Consider the following 18,191-nt stretch of genomic DNA (forward strand, 5'->3'; position numbering starts at 1 on the left):
AGACACTCACGAATCTCAGTGAAAATTCCCACACAAGAAGAAGGGGAAAAAAAAAAGAAAAGCTTCCTTAGCCATAGCCTTCCTTATGAGAGACCTGCCTATAGGGAAGGAAAGAAAGGGCCTGCAATGGTGTACACCCCTACTCACCCAGTCCCTTAACAACTAACAAGAGTGCTTTATGGGGGAAAAGGGATGAAGGTAGGACACACAAGGAAAATTTGGAAAATCATCTTTCACTCAGCTGGCTTTTAGGGCTATTCGCTCTGATTTGGGTCCATCCTTCACCACCGGATCAATAACCCAAAGAGCACCGGGACCTGCCCCCGAGGTCTTTACCACTAAGCTCTGATTTTCTGTTAACTTTTGAAATGCCACAAACACCAATTTTAATGGTAAAGACAAATGCTCTTATCAAACACCCAGGGGCAAGATAAAGAGCTAAAACTTACCAGAATCAAGAGCTAAAAGAGCTCCTCTCACTTCTATTTGCATTAAGGGGGAAACACCTTCTAATGAGGAATACTCTCCTTTAAATCAGAATATTTCTTCAAATTAATATTATAGATATACTTATTCTTTACCTATGTGTAGTGTTTGAGCTGCTAATGGGGCAAAAGGTTAAATCCAGGAAAAGAAGTACCAGTTAAAATAAATGCTAAAAGCCATATGAAGAAAGAGCACTGATAACTACGACTGTCCAGAACACACCCATCAGCTCAAAAGACTTAAATGCCACAAATGAAGGCATAAAATATATATATATATATATATATCTACCTATCCCCTGGAAGACAGAAAAAAAGGAAAATGTAGACCCAAGAGGGAAAGACTGACTGTTTACACACCTTTTTTCAAAATCACTTCAATTCTTTTCAGGCACTAGGGAAAACTGGAGTTGGAGGGGTTTGAAATCGAGTACATAAGCAGTTATACTCCAGTGTTTGCTGCAGGCTCAAGGGCCATGACACACAGTTTCATGAGAAAGAAATGGTACTATGGGTTCTCTTAATAAAAAGGACTTCGTATTTCATTTGTCTGAAAGCAACTGATCACAGCTTTAGGATCCCTGCTATCTTGTTGTTGTTATTACATCTGGTTAAAGTTTGCCACTTTAAGCATACCTCAGTTATAATGCATCATGTGTGCAATTCTCTTCACTGTCACAAATATTGCAGATGGTTTATTTCCTCTCTATACGTTAGAGAAAGAAGTTAACTCATTGTTCAAATCTGTACTGTTTGGACACAAATTTTTTGTTTTACATACTAAAGAATGAAAATCTGCAGACAATGCTGCATTTTTATAAAAATCAGGTTCCTCTTAGTCTGAAATTGGTTATCTTAAATAGTTGTATTATATTTACAACCCTGATAATACCACCTCCTTACACAGCCTGACTGTACAACCCGCTTCCAGACGGGCGGCCCTCATATGATCTTGCATTTAAGCGGCAAGTATTATCACTTCTGTCATATTTGCTATAAATAAAATGGAACAATGTCAAAAGATAGTGCTCAGCACAGAGACAGGGATGGAATTTTAAAGGAGCTCTACAAAATCTGCTCAAAAATCTGCATTAAAAAACAAGAATGTAGATTTTATATAGTGAAGATAAAATAAAGACCTGCAGAATTGAGAATAAAAAAAATAAAATAAACCAACAAAACAAGAACCAAACAACCACTCAACAGTGTTCTTAAAAAAAAAATGGAAAAATGTTAAAAAATGAGCAAAGTTTTTTCATCTGTATAGCCCTAAAGATAAAAGGCTCTAGAGAAAAATTAAAACAAGTCCTAATGCCATTATAGTTGCCTATCAGTAATTAATTTTCTCTGCAGTGACTTGTGCGTGCATTATTTGTCATAGTTATTGCTTGTTTTCTCTATTATATTAGGCTGCAAGCTTGATTTCATAAATGTTAATACATTTAGCAGTTAAGCTTTAATTTGGTGTCTAAGATATTTACGTTTTCTCTCCTCAGTTTCTAAAATTTCAGCTATAGCTCAAGATCTATTTTTAAAAACTAGAGGTAAATCTCCCTCTCAATTAGACATTCAAAAAGATACCACAAACACAAAAAAAAAAAAATGTTACAGCATGTTTCAACAACTAATCCTAGGGCAGGATTTTAAAAATGCTCATTCAGAGGCATTCTCTACTTTTGTGTAAGTAAGTTAGTGGCAAGCCTGCCATCAGCTTCAGCCAGAGCAGATACAGAGTTTTGATTATTTATGTCACGTCATATTAGTCTGCCTTGCAATGGATTAGAATTGCATACAGGCAATCACTGGGTATGAAAAGGGAGGCTGTGGCAGGGGGACATATCAACTGGTCCAGCCCATTTTGATATGGACGTGCAACAATGTGGAAGACAAGCAAGTCATTCTAAAACCCAGATGCATTAATGTACACATCCACACATGGTACTGAAGTGATAAGACACCTCTTTGTCAATACAGAAATGCTGCATAGCTAAAGACCAGCTGTTTGTCTATCCCTGCACATTTGCACAGACCTTCACAGTTGCCTCTTATTGCTGCCAGATGCCAGGGACCATGCCCTTAAATGAATTCCGAATTGAAACTACAATCGCTTACCTCATCCACATTCTCAAAGGCATTGATGATGTCATACGGTAAACAGGACAGAAGATCAATCACAAACCATGTTTTCAGGTAGTTCATCCTTATGAGTTTGGGATCAGATATAACCTCTCCACCAGGGCCAACAAAGGTAGTATGAAAGTTCAAAACAATGTCAACCAAAAAAATAACATCCACGACACTGTCCAGCACAAGCCAGGCAATGTTGTTCTGTTTTGTTTTGAAGGAGACATTATATGGAACCATAATTGCTGTGTAGAAGGTTAGAATTAAAATGACCCAGTCCCAAGTGGTCTTAAAAGCACAATAGTGTAGTATAATGTGTGGTGGAGTCTTTGGAGCTTCTTGCTTGTACTGAGGAAGAATATCAGATCCCAGCTGGAGAACCTGTAAAGGACAGAAAAGCAAACGTTACTGATTTCAATTAATATACTCCAATAAGTGGTCTTACGGATTTCTGTAAGGAGCAGCACAAAGATGGGACTGTGTTCGCTGGACATTGCAAGTCAACCCACTGGTTCTAAATGATGTGATTTATTTAGAGTGTGTGGAGGCAGCTATCACTCAGTGCATGGGAGCAGCATAGCATCTAATGAAATTCTTGCAAAAAGGGAGGCTTTTGATATGGACTGACAGAATTGAAAACCATCCCAATAGCAAGGGCAGAGAGGTTCCATAAACAGGTTGTGGGTATTGACATCCCAGCAGTTATGAGTATGTGTATTCATCCATATTTGGAAGCGCTACAAGACTAATCCTTCATGACTGACCTCTTTTTCAAACCACTGTTGAGCCAGAACAATACCATATCAAAGGTAAACCAGACTTCAACTTTGCTGGCTGACCTCCTTCTAAAATGAAGCATTGCATGCACAATTTTGTCCAAACACCCTGGCAATATCATGTTTCCTTCTCATTTTCTTCAAAACATTGTTGCTCTTACAAGCTCAATATCACTAGTGACTTCTCTTTTATTTCTTGTAATTACTTTTCTTTTTTGCATGTCTATAATCTCCTACAAGCGCACTTTTGTAAAATGTGGAACTGGAAACGTTTCATAGAAACCAAACGAAATTCACTTAAGACATTCCTCCCAGCTAATCTAATTACCTCTTATCTCAGTTCAAGACAAGAAACAAAAGCACAAAGGAATAAACAACGTGGCCGTATATTGCACTGACAATTGAAAGATTCATGTGTATTGTGGAACTAATAACACCTTTTACTTTGGGGGATCTCAAGACTGTATGGGATAAAACAAACCATTCCAGCAGCTTTAACACTCATTTCAGTCCTGTACCTGTCCCATACTGGAGCTGATGCACCGTGTTTGCAGGGACAGTTAGATTGCAAAACACAGTCCTATATATGTAAAAATGATCAAACACAGGGTTCTTCCTCGATGAAGAAGACTAAATGGCTCTGAATAAACAGCACAACTAAGAATATGAAAATATCATACATAGGGATTCTCCCTTAATTCTTTGCAGTCTTATTTTTGAGATGAGAAAGCTGTCACTGAGATCAGACAGTAAAAGTCTGGCTCTATTGAAAATGTGCTCTTCAGAAATCACCAAGGGAGAACAGCATCCCCTCTCATTCTGTGTTGGAGGATGTGGCTTCCCACCATGCCTAATCTGGCCCAGTGACAAACTGTAACCTCATGTGATGCAAACCTGCTTCTGCCTACCTGATCCCACCATCCATAAAGTCAGTTTTAGCAATCAAGACCTGTAAAGCAAGTCAGTTAAAGTGACATGATGAAAAACTAACTTATCGTTACATCAGTTAGCAATTTGCTTTCTACAGAGTCAGCTGAATTGCAAAAATTATCCTGTGGCAAGAAAACCACTAGACCACCACAGAGGCAGCAGTGAGAGTGTGGCAGAGACCTCCAGGAGACCATGGCTGCTCCCTTTGCCAACAGCCTCATATCACACCAGCTTCGATGTAACACTAAGCAATGTGTTGAGCTCCAGATGAATAGCACTGCACACTGAGCAGCGTGGTCCTAATGGCACTTGCCAGAGACCCTCACAGATGCCAAACATCTGGTAATATAAAAATATCAACCTTCAGGTGCTCCTTCCCTAGTGACCAGGGCAAGGCTCACTAACAGTGTCCCTATAACCACCAACTAGAAAGGTTTAGCTGGCCACTGGAGTGCACTGAACTTGCTGGTGGATTGATGAGTCCTTCCCTGGAATAAAAGCAATGATCAATACAGGAGTTTTTTCACAGCAGCCTTTGTGCCAAAATAGTACCCTGCATTTAACACACTGTTTCAGCTTTGACTCATAATCTGGTCGTTATCTCCAATTATGTCTTTGGGCTCATCTGTGGTCAACAGTTTATCAGCATGATAAATCAGGACTGGGACTTATTTCCTCAGTTTCTCCAGACCGATTTGTTCCCTGCCTTGTTCACTGGGGCAAAAGCTGGAAACAGCCTCACTATAGCTGGAATAAAAAGCTACTTAGGGCTCAAGCCAAATATAATGAACATATGCTTGATAGTTCCCTATGCCTCCAGTGGTGGAGTGTTTAGGAGTACCCATGATACTGTAAAAGCATAATTAGTATTCTTAACATAATTTCATGCCGAGTTTGACATGGTGAGTGGGCAGCAAGTGGCTGTGGAGACCACTGAACTATAATGATTATTTCTTTTATGCTGCATGAATTTTTAATTTTAAACCACTAAAGAATACACAATATCGTGTTAATCAGCTGCATTCATCAGACTCTCTGCCTTATTCTTATCGACAACTAATGAAAATGGCTGATAATAGTTATGGCTGATGAAAGTGGGCAGTACTGCAAGGGATGAACTGTGACAATGCTTCTCCTCAGACACAGGAGTACAGACAGTGAGGCCTGTACCGTGATGGCGTACCTCCACTCGGTCTGCATTCCTCACAGCACTTTGCCTAGAAAGCAGTTTGCAGCTCTAAGCCATTTGTAAGAGAAGACTGCACACTCTTCAAGCAACTTTCTCCCTCCTGTTCCTGAGTACAACCTTCTCCCTTACCTGAGCTTTTCTTATTGCCTAATCTAAATCTTCTTTGCCATGACTTAATGCCATTACTTTAGCTATAGTGGTCTTGGTGAACAATTTCCTCCCTCATTCTATGTAACTGCTTTAGACTTATTTGAATAATGTTACCATATCTTTTCCAGTCTTCCCTTCTTTACATTAAACCAATAATGGATATAACTGGATTTATAGAACACTGAAATGTCATGAATTAGAAAAGCAAGATGTGAGAGTAGCTTCAGCAGTCATCCAAGTTATTGGTACAGGGTAATTCAAGGAAAAATACCACACTGCCGAACACCTGAAAACTATGGGTTTCCATTCTGATTTTAATTAGTGCCTTTATTATTGAAGCCCACTAAAGCCATAAAGGGAATGAAAAAAACCCCAAAGCATTTAAAGTTGCTACTAATTCTTAGCATCAAACCCAAAACGAACTCTCTGGCATGATGTGTCTAGGGCTGTCATTTTCAGTAAACCATATATTCTGATCATATATTTTGACCCATATATATTTCATTACCAGTGGACATGAAGATGAATGCAGTACCTCTGTTTCATGAGTTAACCTGAAGGCATTCACTTGTTGCACCATCTGCATTGTTAAGGAGATGTTTGCAACCTGCCAAAGAGTTCATTTCATCAGTTTTGAAGAAAAAAATGATGAGCAAAAATATTGCAGGAATGACTTTGCAAGAAAGTTGAGATTAAGGAATATATGTAGCCAGTGTGCCTTGCACAAGCCCATGGACCTAGACAGGGATACTTCCAAACAGGTTAATCAAACATTTCCCTGGGAGAGTAAGCAACCGCCCACAGGGCTCAAGGATGTCAAGTTCTGTTCCATGTTGCTGTGAAACAGCTTGTAGAGGAGCACACTGTGCACCCCAAGTTAAGCAACAAGCAGCAAACTGAGAACTGCATCCACAGAAATAGGGCCATGTAGGTAAAAATTACCTATGGAGACTGTTTTCATGACTGAAAGAGCATAACCTGTCCCAGAAACATGGGCTTGGCACATAGCGCTGTTTAGGATGAGCAGGAGGGCAGCTGAAAAACATCAGGGTTGGGAAATATTTTCCTTTAAAAATATTTCTTCTTAATGGGTATTAGGGCTTTTTTCCCCATCTCTTCCTGCGTTACAAAAGTAGCAAACTGGTATCTGTCCCACTTACTTCTGCTAACCGGGAGTGCTTGTGCACCACCTCAGCTTTGTTCATCGGCGTTAGCTGCTGCAGTACGCTCCGGCTGTTTGTCAGGGCCCGCGTCAACCGAGCAAATTTCGTCCAACCTGCAGGGAAGAAGGAAATCCTGTCAGAAGTACTCAGACCTCATTCATTGCTAGTAAATCTCCTTCATGTTCATGGATATTAAGTCTCAGATTTGAATAGTCACTCTAAATGGCTGCACAGAACAGCATCAGACTCCAGGCTTTAAGACTTGCAAAAGAGGAAAAATACTCCTGCTTCAAGGCAACTACAAGTAAATCTTAGTGAAATCAAAATGCTCTGGCTCGTTCCTTCTTCTGCCTTTTGGAGACATTGTGTTAGAGGGATCACATTGTGCTTTCAGCCTTCTGGGGACTTACTATGCTTCTGAAAGCTAATTCTAAGCCACTGAAGTTAATGCAAAGTATTCCCAAGTCTGTAAATCCTGCTGAAGTAAAATCCTCCCCAACTACAGAAAGGCTCTTGCTGATTCAGGGCCACTGGAGCAGCCCCATAAGTCTGATCCTAAAGTCTTTACTGTTTCTTACCCCAACTAGATTTCAGGGACAAAAAAAAACCAAAAAACAACAACCAAAATCAGCAAAATTCAGGACTGCATCAACAGCAACGCTTCAGAATTAAAAAAAATAATAAAATAAAATAAAAATCATCAAGACTTTAAAGACAGATTAAGTTCTAGATTTTAAATGGCATCAAGAAATAGATTTAGCTGTTAAACTAATGATAAACAGCTGCCTTAATGGTAGCTTGAGACCTACACACTGGGCAGGCCCTAGAGAATTTTTTGTGCAACATCTAGAAAGAGTTTGTTACTGATGGCAGCATCGACCTGGAAATGTGACATCACATCGTTCCTGCTGGGGAAACACTCAAACATGACATCTGGAGTGATGCATCAATGGATGATGTAGACCCACAGTAGCAAAGAAAACACCAGGGGTTTAAACAGTGTAGCACCTTGGTGTTAAGCAGGAAAACAGGAAGGAAATGGCTCCCCAGGAGCACCGAAGGATACGCTCAACACTCAGTTTCGGCAGGTATAACCTGGTATTTTAGTACACAGGTGTGTATAAAATGTCAACTTATAGACAGGAAATGGGTTCAGGAGAAGGCTTTACTTTTAACTTGAATGCTGAGTATGAAAACTGGGGGAAATGTCACATCTGAGAAATAGAAATGTTGTGTTTCCTGTTAGCTAGGTTTATTTTTAAATGCCTGTTGTCTGGTAGGAGTCATGGAGTTGGAAAGTTAAAGGAAGCCCTGCGGTAGAAAAAATTAAGAGCATAGAGCAGACAAGACAATAAAACTTCAAGAATACAATAGTTTACAATTTGGCTTTGCAATTTACCACATATATATCTTGGTGACACAAATGTAAATCCATTGTTCATCCTTTAATAATCAAAACAGATCTAAATATCATGACCCACGACCAGCTCAGCACAAAGCATTTGTGTCAGGCTATTTATATATGACCTCAAAAGTGCACATAAAAAGTGCACTGGGAAAAGGTAAAAAAAAAAAAAAAATCAAGTTTTTTATTAACTTTTCACATCTAAGCCTTAAATGTGAACTTTGGATATGCCTTCTGCTTCTTGAGCTAACAGGGATATCCAATTAGGAACATGTACTTTCTGTATTTAAACAAGGTCAAGAGAGACTATAGTGATCTGAGTATGAACTATTAATTTGTAGGATCAAAAAAATGTGGCTTTCTTTTTCCTAATTGTCTATGAAACTGTGGCAAAGAGACAGCTCTAAGACAAAAGTCAGAACTGTTCTTAGCCATTGATTTCAAAAAGTCAACTGAGCATGGTAACAGCACCGTGGCAGCTCTGCCTCGACATTTCTCGTAACTGCTGGAGGCCACCATGCATCCAGCTGATTGCTTTTGGCATGCTACAAGCACACTGCAAGAATGAGAGGAAAAGAGCAGCTCTCCTCTGGGAAGGTGGTCACCCAGCTCCAGGCTCCAGGCAGGCACTTACACACACGTGCACACACTCAGTATCCTCTTACCTTGGAAAGACACTTCCCTGTGGTCCATGGGGATGAATTCAGGCCATTCCCCAAGCTTTCCTTTTTCACCCTGCCCCACAGAGCTGAGACAAGACTGATTGAGTAGCACTCACCAAAGCTAAAACCACCACAGCCAAACTGCTGGATTCAGTCCCAAACACCTTCATTTGTCACATCCCAGCTTTGTCAGCTACTTCAACAGGAACCTCATGAAGTTCAACAAGAAGAAGTACAAAGTCCTGTTCCTAAGGAGGTGTAACCCCATGCACTGGGATGTGCTGAGGGCCACCCAGCTGGAAAGCAGCTTGGTAGAAAAGTACCTGAGAGTCCTAGTGGACCAGATTGAATACAAACCAGCAATATGCCCATTCTAGAAAGAAGGCAAATGGCATCCTTGGCTGCATTAGACAAAGTACTGCCAGCAGGTCAAGTGAGCTGATCCTTCCCATCTACTCAGCACTGGTGAGGCCAGCACTTGGAGTAGTGTGTTTAGTTCTGGGGTCCCCAGCACAAGAAAGAAATGAACATACTAAAGGAGTCACAGAGGCCCACAAAGATAACTAAGGGACTGGAGTATCTCTCTTATGTGGAAAGACTGGGAAAGCTGGGACTGTTCAGCCTGGAAAAGAAAAGACTCAGGGGTGGGGGACAGATATTAATGTATATAAATACCAGGAGGAAAGGTTCAAAGAGGACAGTGTCAGGCTTTTTGGTGCCCAGTGACAGGGCCAGAGGTCAATGGGAGCAACACAAAACACGAGGTTCTGTCTGAGCACCAGAAAACACTGTTTCACTGTGAGGGTGACTGAGCAGAACAGGTTGCCCAGAGATGATGTGGAGTCTCCATCCCCGAGATACTCAAAAGCTGTATGGACACTGTCCTGGGCAACTGGTCATAGGGGGTCCTGCTTGAGCAAGGGGACTGGACAAGAGGACCACAGAGGAACCTTCCAGTCTCAACAATTCTATGATTCTGTGACCTTTTTGATGGCTGATGGTTAATGATTCAATGTTTACTTTTTTTTCTGAGATTTAGGGCATGGATTTGTACAGTGATTAGATGAGGATCTGGAGAAGAGCGAGGGGCTGGCAATAATAGGAGATGGCTTCATGTAGTCTCTTGAAATCCTTTCCTATGGTGCTTCACAGACTGAGACCACTCACAAAAATATGGGTTTTAAAAATACCTCTCCTCTCGTAAAAGCAAAACTGGTGAGAAACCCCTTGTCATTGTCTTTGGTAAGAAAAATATTAACCACAAATACAGAAAGCCTGGGGAAGTTGGGAAGATGTACCACAAGGAGATGGAAAAGCAAGACTTATCAAACAATGACAATTCTTTTGCTGTAAAAATAAAAAGAAAGGAAGAACTATGACTTTTTCAAATACTCTCTTTCTACCTTGAGGAGATCATCAGTGTTATGTGAAAGAAAGACGTATTCAAGGTTACCACTCTGCTCATCTGGTCTGACCTCTTCTTTTCACAAGACAAACCATTTCATTGTGTTCTTTGTTCACCAGGACCAAAGCTTTGCTTTGTGCTAGAGCAGACCTTTTGCAAAAACCCTTCCAGCCTCATTTAGAGACTTCACATTTTCACATTTCTTTAAGCCCTGTGAATGCCATGATTCTGGACACTGGAAGAACAGAATACACTAGTATGTTTTTTTTCTAATTCAGCACAAAGTTGAGCATTATTCTACCTGCTCCAATCTATCCATCTACGATGGTGTGAAAAAGTACCACGTCCTTTTGTTTTCTATTTACAACTCAAGAGAATTAAAAACATAGCAACAGCAAGTTGCTGGGATATGAGTGGGAAGGTGAAAATGTATACAGGCTTCCTCGTGTCTGAAATAATCTGTATAGAGTACATTCCTCTGTTTCTTGACCTTGTTGTAGACTAGATAAGTTCAGAATTATATTTAAAACCAATGTGTATGTTTAAATAGACCAGGCAAAATTTGCATAGCTGCACACTGCTGTCAATGTTTTTTTTCAAACGATTCTTCCTTCTTTTCCTCTATAGAGAGAACTGAAAAGAATGACAATTTTATCCCATGTATTAGTGACTGCCTGTCCTCATAGATACTTTCTATCTGGAAGGAGTTAAGGAGGAGCACAAATAACAGGTGTAAGAGAGGGAGGAAAACATGAGGGAAAAGCAACACTGCTGATGCTCTCTTCAGCTTATCTGGACTGTGTTTTTCTTCCAAGGCATCACTTGAAAAATAATACCCTGAACTTGCACCATTGCACTCAAATTCTTAGGACAAGAGCAACATCGTCAGCTCACATGCCAAATCAGGACCAGCAGCGGCTTCTCCTTACAAGAAGCTCAACCGGGTATTTCAGAGAAAGACGTTAACTACCTTGAAGTAAAACTCTGGAATAACATACACATAAAATGATTGCTTCCCCTGGTCCTCTTTAATTACTTTCTGATCCATGGATGAAACTGGAAGTATTTGTGACCCTGTTTTAAAATAAAAACAAAAACCAAAACACCACCTTCATGATCTGCATTCATTCTCATGATTCAAAACAAAGGTCTGCTTTTGAACAAGAGCCTAGCAAAATATTTCCCTGGTTTGATCCCTTACTCAAATTAAAATTCCCACATTCTCAATAAATTGAAGATGAAGGTTTAACAGTTCCATACAGTTACGAAAATAGGATTTGAATATGGCAAGCATTCTGATAGATGTGAACTAGTCTCTGCCTTGGCCCAGCTGGAACAATACCCTTGCGAGCATACTTGTTTTTTTCTTCCTCCATACATTCTAGTCACAGTTAATTATTTTATATCTACAAGATATTCTGATGCTCTAATTTGGGCTACCAATTTGACAGCCCTCTGTGGGGCTGAGCTGGGAGTGACTTAGTGGAATACTTCACACAACAGCTGAGATAAAGGTTTCTCCAAAAAGACAAAAAAGGGAGTACTAAATTAATTTTGCTCCACTAGTGTTTAAGACACCTTCCCCGTACGAACATCAGCAGTCAACAGGCACACCCAATACCTTCAAAGATAACAGCAAATAGTTTCAAATATAAGTATCTTCAAGACACAAACCCCTTCAAATTCAATTAAGAGTTGAAAAGTTGCAATCTCTCTGATTGGATCTGTTTACAGGTCTGAATACAGACTTAGCCACCGAGCTAGCAGCCAGGCTGAAAAAAAAAAAAGTGTAAAAAAACCTCTAGTACATAAACTATGTTATGTTATTTTAAAGCTATGTTCATACATCAGAGTTTATGAAGAGTTTAAAATCTCAAGGCGAGATGTTAATGTTCTTTATAGTGCACTTGCTCTGAAATATCTAGACATGGCTAGTTCTCCCTAATAAAACATTAGTGTAGCTCTACTGGGTTGCAATTAACCTTTTTGTCAAGGTTTGTCTGGTCTTAAAAGGATCAGAAATAATGGTGTCTTTTAAATCAGTTTAACAGGGAACTATCCGATGTCTTAGACTGCAATGAAAACACTTGGGTTAAGAATTATATTGTGTATGAAAAACAACTGCAGAGGGCAATTACGGTGTTGCTCATGTGGATTCCTGCCTGCAGGAGTATAAAGAACACCTCCAGACCATGGAAAGGTGGTTGTTCTCCTCGCACAGTGGAGAACAAAATGGTTGACATAAAAAAGGTTTAAATAATATATATTCTATGATTAAGCCACAAAAGCAAAGAACTAGCAACACTCAGGTAGTATAGCATTCAACTGATAACATGGATCATCTTTTTGCATAAATAGTTAGCATCTACAAATCTCAACTATTTCTAGATGTTCAGACAGTAAAATCATTACAATAGCTGGCTGTTTGCTCTTTATTGCAGGTAAAGTATGGTTGAAAGAGCTCATTATCTCTTCAAAAAACTTAATCATCCTGGTTTTGCTTTACTGGAGAGAGAGGAATGAATGGGATTCCTGAATAAATAGAATAATAGTCAAACAAATCTCAATCACTCCCATGATGCAGTAAAACTATTTATGAACTGAAGAACCACAGAGTCTACTCAAATGTAATTCAAAATATTAGGATAAATTTCCTGATTTGAAATTCCATGTATTGCACTGTCTGATAACGCACTGCACTCTTGGGATAGTTTTCACATCTGACCTCCATTCTAGCTCCATGTTGTATTCCCAGTTACCATCCACCCACTGCAAATACTGGGGAGCTCAAAATGGATGAAGAATTAACAGGTACTCTTGGACATACTTTATCTCTCTGAGCTTCAGTTTGTCCTCCTTATAATGAAGCTAATGCTAATGACCTACTTTGCAAGCCATTTTGAGATCTACTGATGTAAAGTGCTAAGATTTATATACCACTAGGCTACATTAGGTATACGAAGCATTCTTAAATTCAATTCTGACATAGCCATAAATTTACAGTGATCAACTTCTTAAATTTCCCATTCTGCAACTACAGATAAACTTCACACACACTCATAGGGCCACCAAGGGCTTATTCCCACAAGCATATAAGAAAAAAAAAAAGTGCAAATTTGCCACCACACCAAACAAAAAAGACCAAGTTCTGCAAATGTCAGTCAACTGCCTTTTAGAAGTTTGTCAGCAAAATGGTACCATTCAATGGTTAAAGAAAAAGGACTACACCAGCCAAAGGCTCAGGGTCAAAAGGAAGGCAGCTGCTAGAAAATGAAAGCAAAAACAGCATGCAACAAAGCACTCAGGGATGGAAACGTAACAAATAAACAAGTGACTAAGAAATTATGGCTTATGAGAATGGACACGGAAAGCTAAAGACATATGGAAAAAGTCCTTCTCTGGCCAGATTTATTACCGTAACAATAAAGTTTTTAAAGAACTCCCAGAGTACAACCAAAAGGCTTTCTTCACTCATACGCAGAAAGGGCAAACAGGCTGACCCAAATAATTACAGGTTGCTCAGCTTGATCTCAGTCCCAGGCAAAGTGAGAGAAAAGTTGATCTGAGTTTCAATATGCTTAATAAAAAAGAAAAGGAAAGGAACATAATAATGGCTGTCAGCAAAGAATGATGTAAAATGCCCCACAATGTTAATTTCATTATTTTATAAGTGTATAAATTTGGTTCAGGAAGACAGCCAAACATCTTGACAGAAAAAGCTGAAAGCTAAATGCCACAGCCAGCCGGAGCTGCAGTGTATGTATGATGTATGCCAGAGAGACATGAGCCAGGGCTCCCTGTACTAGCGCTACCTTGCTGGGGCTGGGCTGGGCAACAGCGTGGACCACCAACCTGAAAACCTCAGAAGCTGCCCTGGGTTTGCTCTTGTTGTGGCTGAAACCAGGACAGCTCCCACCTGCAGCCAAGGACCCAACAGTTCCCAAATCAGAACAGCCACGATGCTTACCATATAATATCAGCTCATCCTGGCACTGCATTTGAACCACCTGAGAGCCACAGGCTGACCAAACACTCTTGTACAGTAATCTTCACTGAATTGACACAACAAAATATAGAGACTTCACAGTTCAGTGAATTACAAGTTAAATGTATGAAGAACTTGCTACCTGCCAGATACCTAACAAGGAGAAGTGGAAAATAGTAAAAAATTTTTACTGAGAGCCTTCTGGACCTTCAGCGGACAGGTTCCCTTCTATTCAGTGCTTTTCTCTATGGTTTGAAAGTCATTATAAAATGACCGATGAAATGTCAAGATGATAGGAAGAATAGAGGAATGTTAATCAGTAGTGAGGGCAGTCATGCAGGATGATGTGCTTGATAACTCGGCATGTGCCATTAAAACGAGCTTTAAATGGAAATCAGGTATCTAGGCAAAAGCAATGCAAATTGTATCTCCAGCATGGAAGGGGGAAATGCATTTTGCAAATACAAAATAGTTCTGAAAAGATTCCAGAGATCTTAGTAGATGAGCAATTCAGTATGTGGTTTGCTTTGGCAAAAAAAGCTGCCTACTTGGATATACAACACATAAGAGAGGCTATACAACAGCTTGGAGAGGCTGAGCAATCGGCAATATTGAGGAATTAGCTGTGAACACACCTGGCTACAGCACTGACCACAGAAACTGACTGGGAACCTGGAAGGCTGAAATCCATCACACCATGGCTTCATCCCTACTGCTGCCAATGAGCTAGATTAAAGTGCAGCTAAATTGTCTGCAGATCTGCCACCACCAGACCTCCAAATTCAGGCTAGGCAGAGGCTTAAGCAGCAAAATTCATTTACTTTATCAGAAGGTGGAGCAATGACTTGATTAGAAGTGCAAGTGCCTTAATGGGACTTTTTTAGTATAGTGGGGAAAAAAAAATGCATAAGATGCTACTGCAAGAAGCTGAAGCAAGGTTAATTTAAATATGACACTTTTTTAAAGGCAGAAGTGCAATGAAAAAGGAAGAAAAATAGTAAGGAATGTGGCGAGTCCTCAGTCTCTTCAGACTTGTAGGTCAACAGTGAATATTTGTCTGGAGGGCATGATTTAGTTACAAGTTCATGGGTTCAGCAGGGGAGTAATTTAGTGAAATGTAATGCCCTGTGATATAGAAATTAGACTCTAAAACTCTCCAGCTCTACTATATTTATGCTCATTTTATATATGGTTTATGAGTGTTCAGCTTTCTACACAGAAAGAATATCCATCTACAGTTACTGCCTTAAGGATCAGCTTCCCATTTAATTCAGTCTCTCACAGGGTTATATTTTATTTCAATGGAATTTCTTTTTTATCATTCCTCGGAGTCATCTACTCTTGACACTGGAAGACTCTTGACACATGTCCTGGCAAATGACCACTTCTCTTGTCATCCCCCACAAAGTCCTTTTTCAAGACCTACGTAGATGTTGCACTCTAGACCCAGGGGAGAATAGAAAGAGGAGGTGATCTCCTTGGTGCCTGAAGGCACTGGGGGTTGAAACTCTGCAGATCAGAGCAATAGGAAATAGAACCAGAACAAGTGAGCCTCTATAGCGCCAAGACCCTTGTTATTACAGTCATGGAAAAGTGCAATAAAAACATGGTAAAGACATCCAAATTGTGACCTGTTAAATTACTGTTATGGATTACTGTCAAGGTGATGTATTCAACAGGGTACACTGTGCTTCAGCTAAAGGTAGAAACTTCATTTTCATGCTCTAATCCTTCCACCTACCTTTTTCTATTATCACCAGGATTGATACCCCCTCAAGAAAAAAAGTTCCCATGTGCAACTAGTTATATATGCTTAATAACTTGCACTTATTAAAGATAAAAATGGATCAGAATTATAGGCTTAGCAAGGATTAGCAAGCATAAGTGCATATTTCTGCAACTACTACACTTTTTATAGCCCTGTCACACTCCGAGATAGAGTTGCATCATTACATAGAGTTATATAACCACAGAGAGTTATATCACTGGGAACATTACAGCATTGTCCCAGACAGTCTTGATTGTCAAAGTCTGGCTTGATCAAGTGAAAGAAAAAATAAAAAGCCACAAAAAAAAACAGAACAAACAAACAAAAGAAAAACAAACAAACATCAAGCAAACCAACAACCCCCCCCAACAATGAAAAAATAAAACAACCCACAAGTTCAGAATACTACTGTGCAATCTCCCGATCCCGTCTGTTAACAGCACATGGTTCTGAGTTGTAAAAGCCTCATTAACACATCTTTGCATCCTAATTTAGCATCCCATCAGTATTCACCAGTTCTTCCCAATCACTTCCAGCAGGTGACAAGCATGATATTTCACTCAAAAGAGACTCAAGATAACCAGTGAGAATCCTAGCTGAAAAAAAACTTGCAAGTTTACCTACAGGACACATTCTTTCTTTACTGATGACAACAAAAGGAATAAAACCACTGCACAACTACATGAAACTCCACTATTAGCCAAAAAATGATGGGGTTTTTTTCAATCCTTAAACTTTGAGTTCAATATCATCTACAGCATTCCTGGCTTCAAATGGTGTTAACATTTCAAGTAGCCCATTTGCTTTTCTAACAGTTAGGGCCCAGAAAAATGGCTTATTTTTTTTCTGACAAATAAGATTATTACCACTGTGTGTCTTTGTAGGGATTGAAAGTCTTCAGATGTTTTTAAAAGGCCACTGAATAAAGACGGAATAAAAGCACAGCAAGCTGATAAAAGCATCCAACTGTGACCCTACAGTGGTACAAACATTAAAAAAACAGATACTTTGGGATTTATTCTTTGAAAGAAAATACATAATGCACTCTTTCATACACTTGTAATGGTCTTCTATTGCTTGTGTAAAGCATTCAGCCAGGACACCTGGGGATCTGGACCTATGCCACTACAGGCATACCTATTCAGTACCTATTACTTGGTACTCAATCAAGATCAGGCAAATGTATTACCAAAGAGGAGCAGGGGAAGGAAAGAAAGAGAGACCAGACAAACAGCACAGCTCCTTCTCTGGAAAATAAGGCATCGTCTCAGTGACCACAAAGTGCAGCCATCATCTCCTGTCACGTCCTCTGCCTCATCACTAATTCTCACACCTTCCACGCTGCTACCATCTGCAGCTCATTCAGTCACCAACTCAAGAGCTGGAACATTACAAACCATAAACCAAGCCAATAGAGAGTGTTCTCCCTACCTCCAGACCTGCACAACTGCCAGTGGCATCTTTACCCACTTAGTAAAGTGGAGCAAATATGTCAAGCAGGTGGCTCGTGTTTCCTTCTGTTATCATCTTCACTGCTTCTATTGAGACGCTAGAGTATTTTTACACTTTTGAATTATTAGACACTTGCCAAGTAGTTTTCCATTACAAGGATACAACACTACTTTTTGGTCAGTGTTACACTGCTATTCATCATTGGTCTCCCACACATTGCCCAGCGATAATAGATGCCATATAGCAATCAAGAAAACAATACAGTCAAATCCTTTGTGCCAAACTGACTCTACCCTCTCAGAAAACAGGAGTTTTGATCTCTGCCACTATATTTTATTAGAGGCAGACAGGTTTTAAATATCCCTTTTCTCCAGTCTTCCTTTCAGTCCAGTAAGATTCAACAGCTTTCTGAACTGCAGCAAAACGAGTCTCCTGGGTGACCCAGGAAAATTTTTCATTACTTTTACTCCCTCCTGCAAGCAAAGCCCCCTCCTCCCTCGTGACAGCATTAACACAGCAAACGGCGAGCGCACAGGTAGGCAGAGACACACACCATCTGTCACTCACACAGGGCTCATCCCTGTGGTGTCAACTGTATTTTTTTGGTCCTGAGCCTCTAAATAAGCATATTTTTAAGCTCAGTTTAGGAAAAGAAATGCCAACTCTCCATTGCCATGAGCTTTGTAGTAAGATAATT

The 18,191-nt window shown here is 39.9% G+C and overlaps 1 protein-coding gene across 1 annotated transcript in view; it reads right to left on the reverse strand.

Moving 5' to 3' along the window:
- The window catches only part of KCNH5 (potassium voltage-gated channel subfamily H member 5), a 153,860-nt gene that overhangs the window by 106,528 nt on the left and 29,141 nt on the right, over positions 1-18,191 (reverse strand). The window contains exons 5-6 of the mRNA XM_065684377.1: positions 6,815-6,930; positions 2,598-2,990 (exon numbers count right to left, since the gene is read on the reverse strand). Coding sequence (XP_065540449.1) covers positions 2,598-2,990; positions 6,815-6,930 — 509 coding nt within the window. The remainder of the gene's footprint in view (positions 1-2,597; positions 2,991-6,814; positions 6,931-18,191) is intronic.

The sequence above is a fragment of the Lathamus discolor genome, chromosome 6 (genome assembly GCF_037157495.1).
Source record: "Lathamus discolor isolate bLatDis1 chromosome 6, bLatDis1.hap1, whole genome shotgun sequence".
NCBI classification, from domain to species: Eukaryota; Metazoa; Chordata; class Aves; order Psittaciformes; family Psittacidae; genus Lathamus; species Lathamus discolor.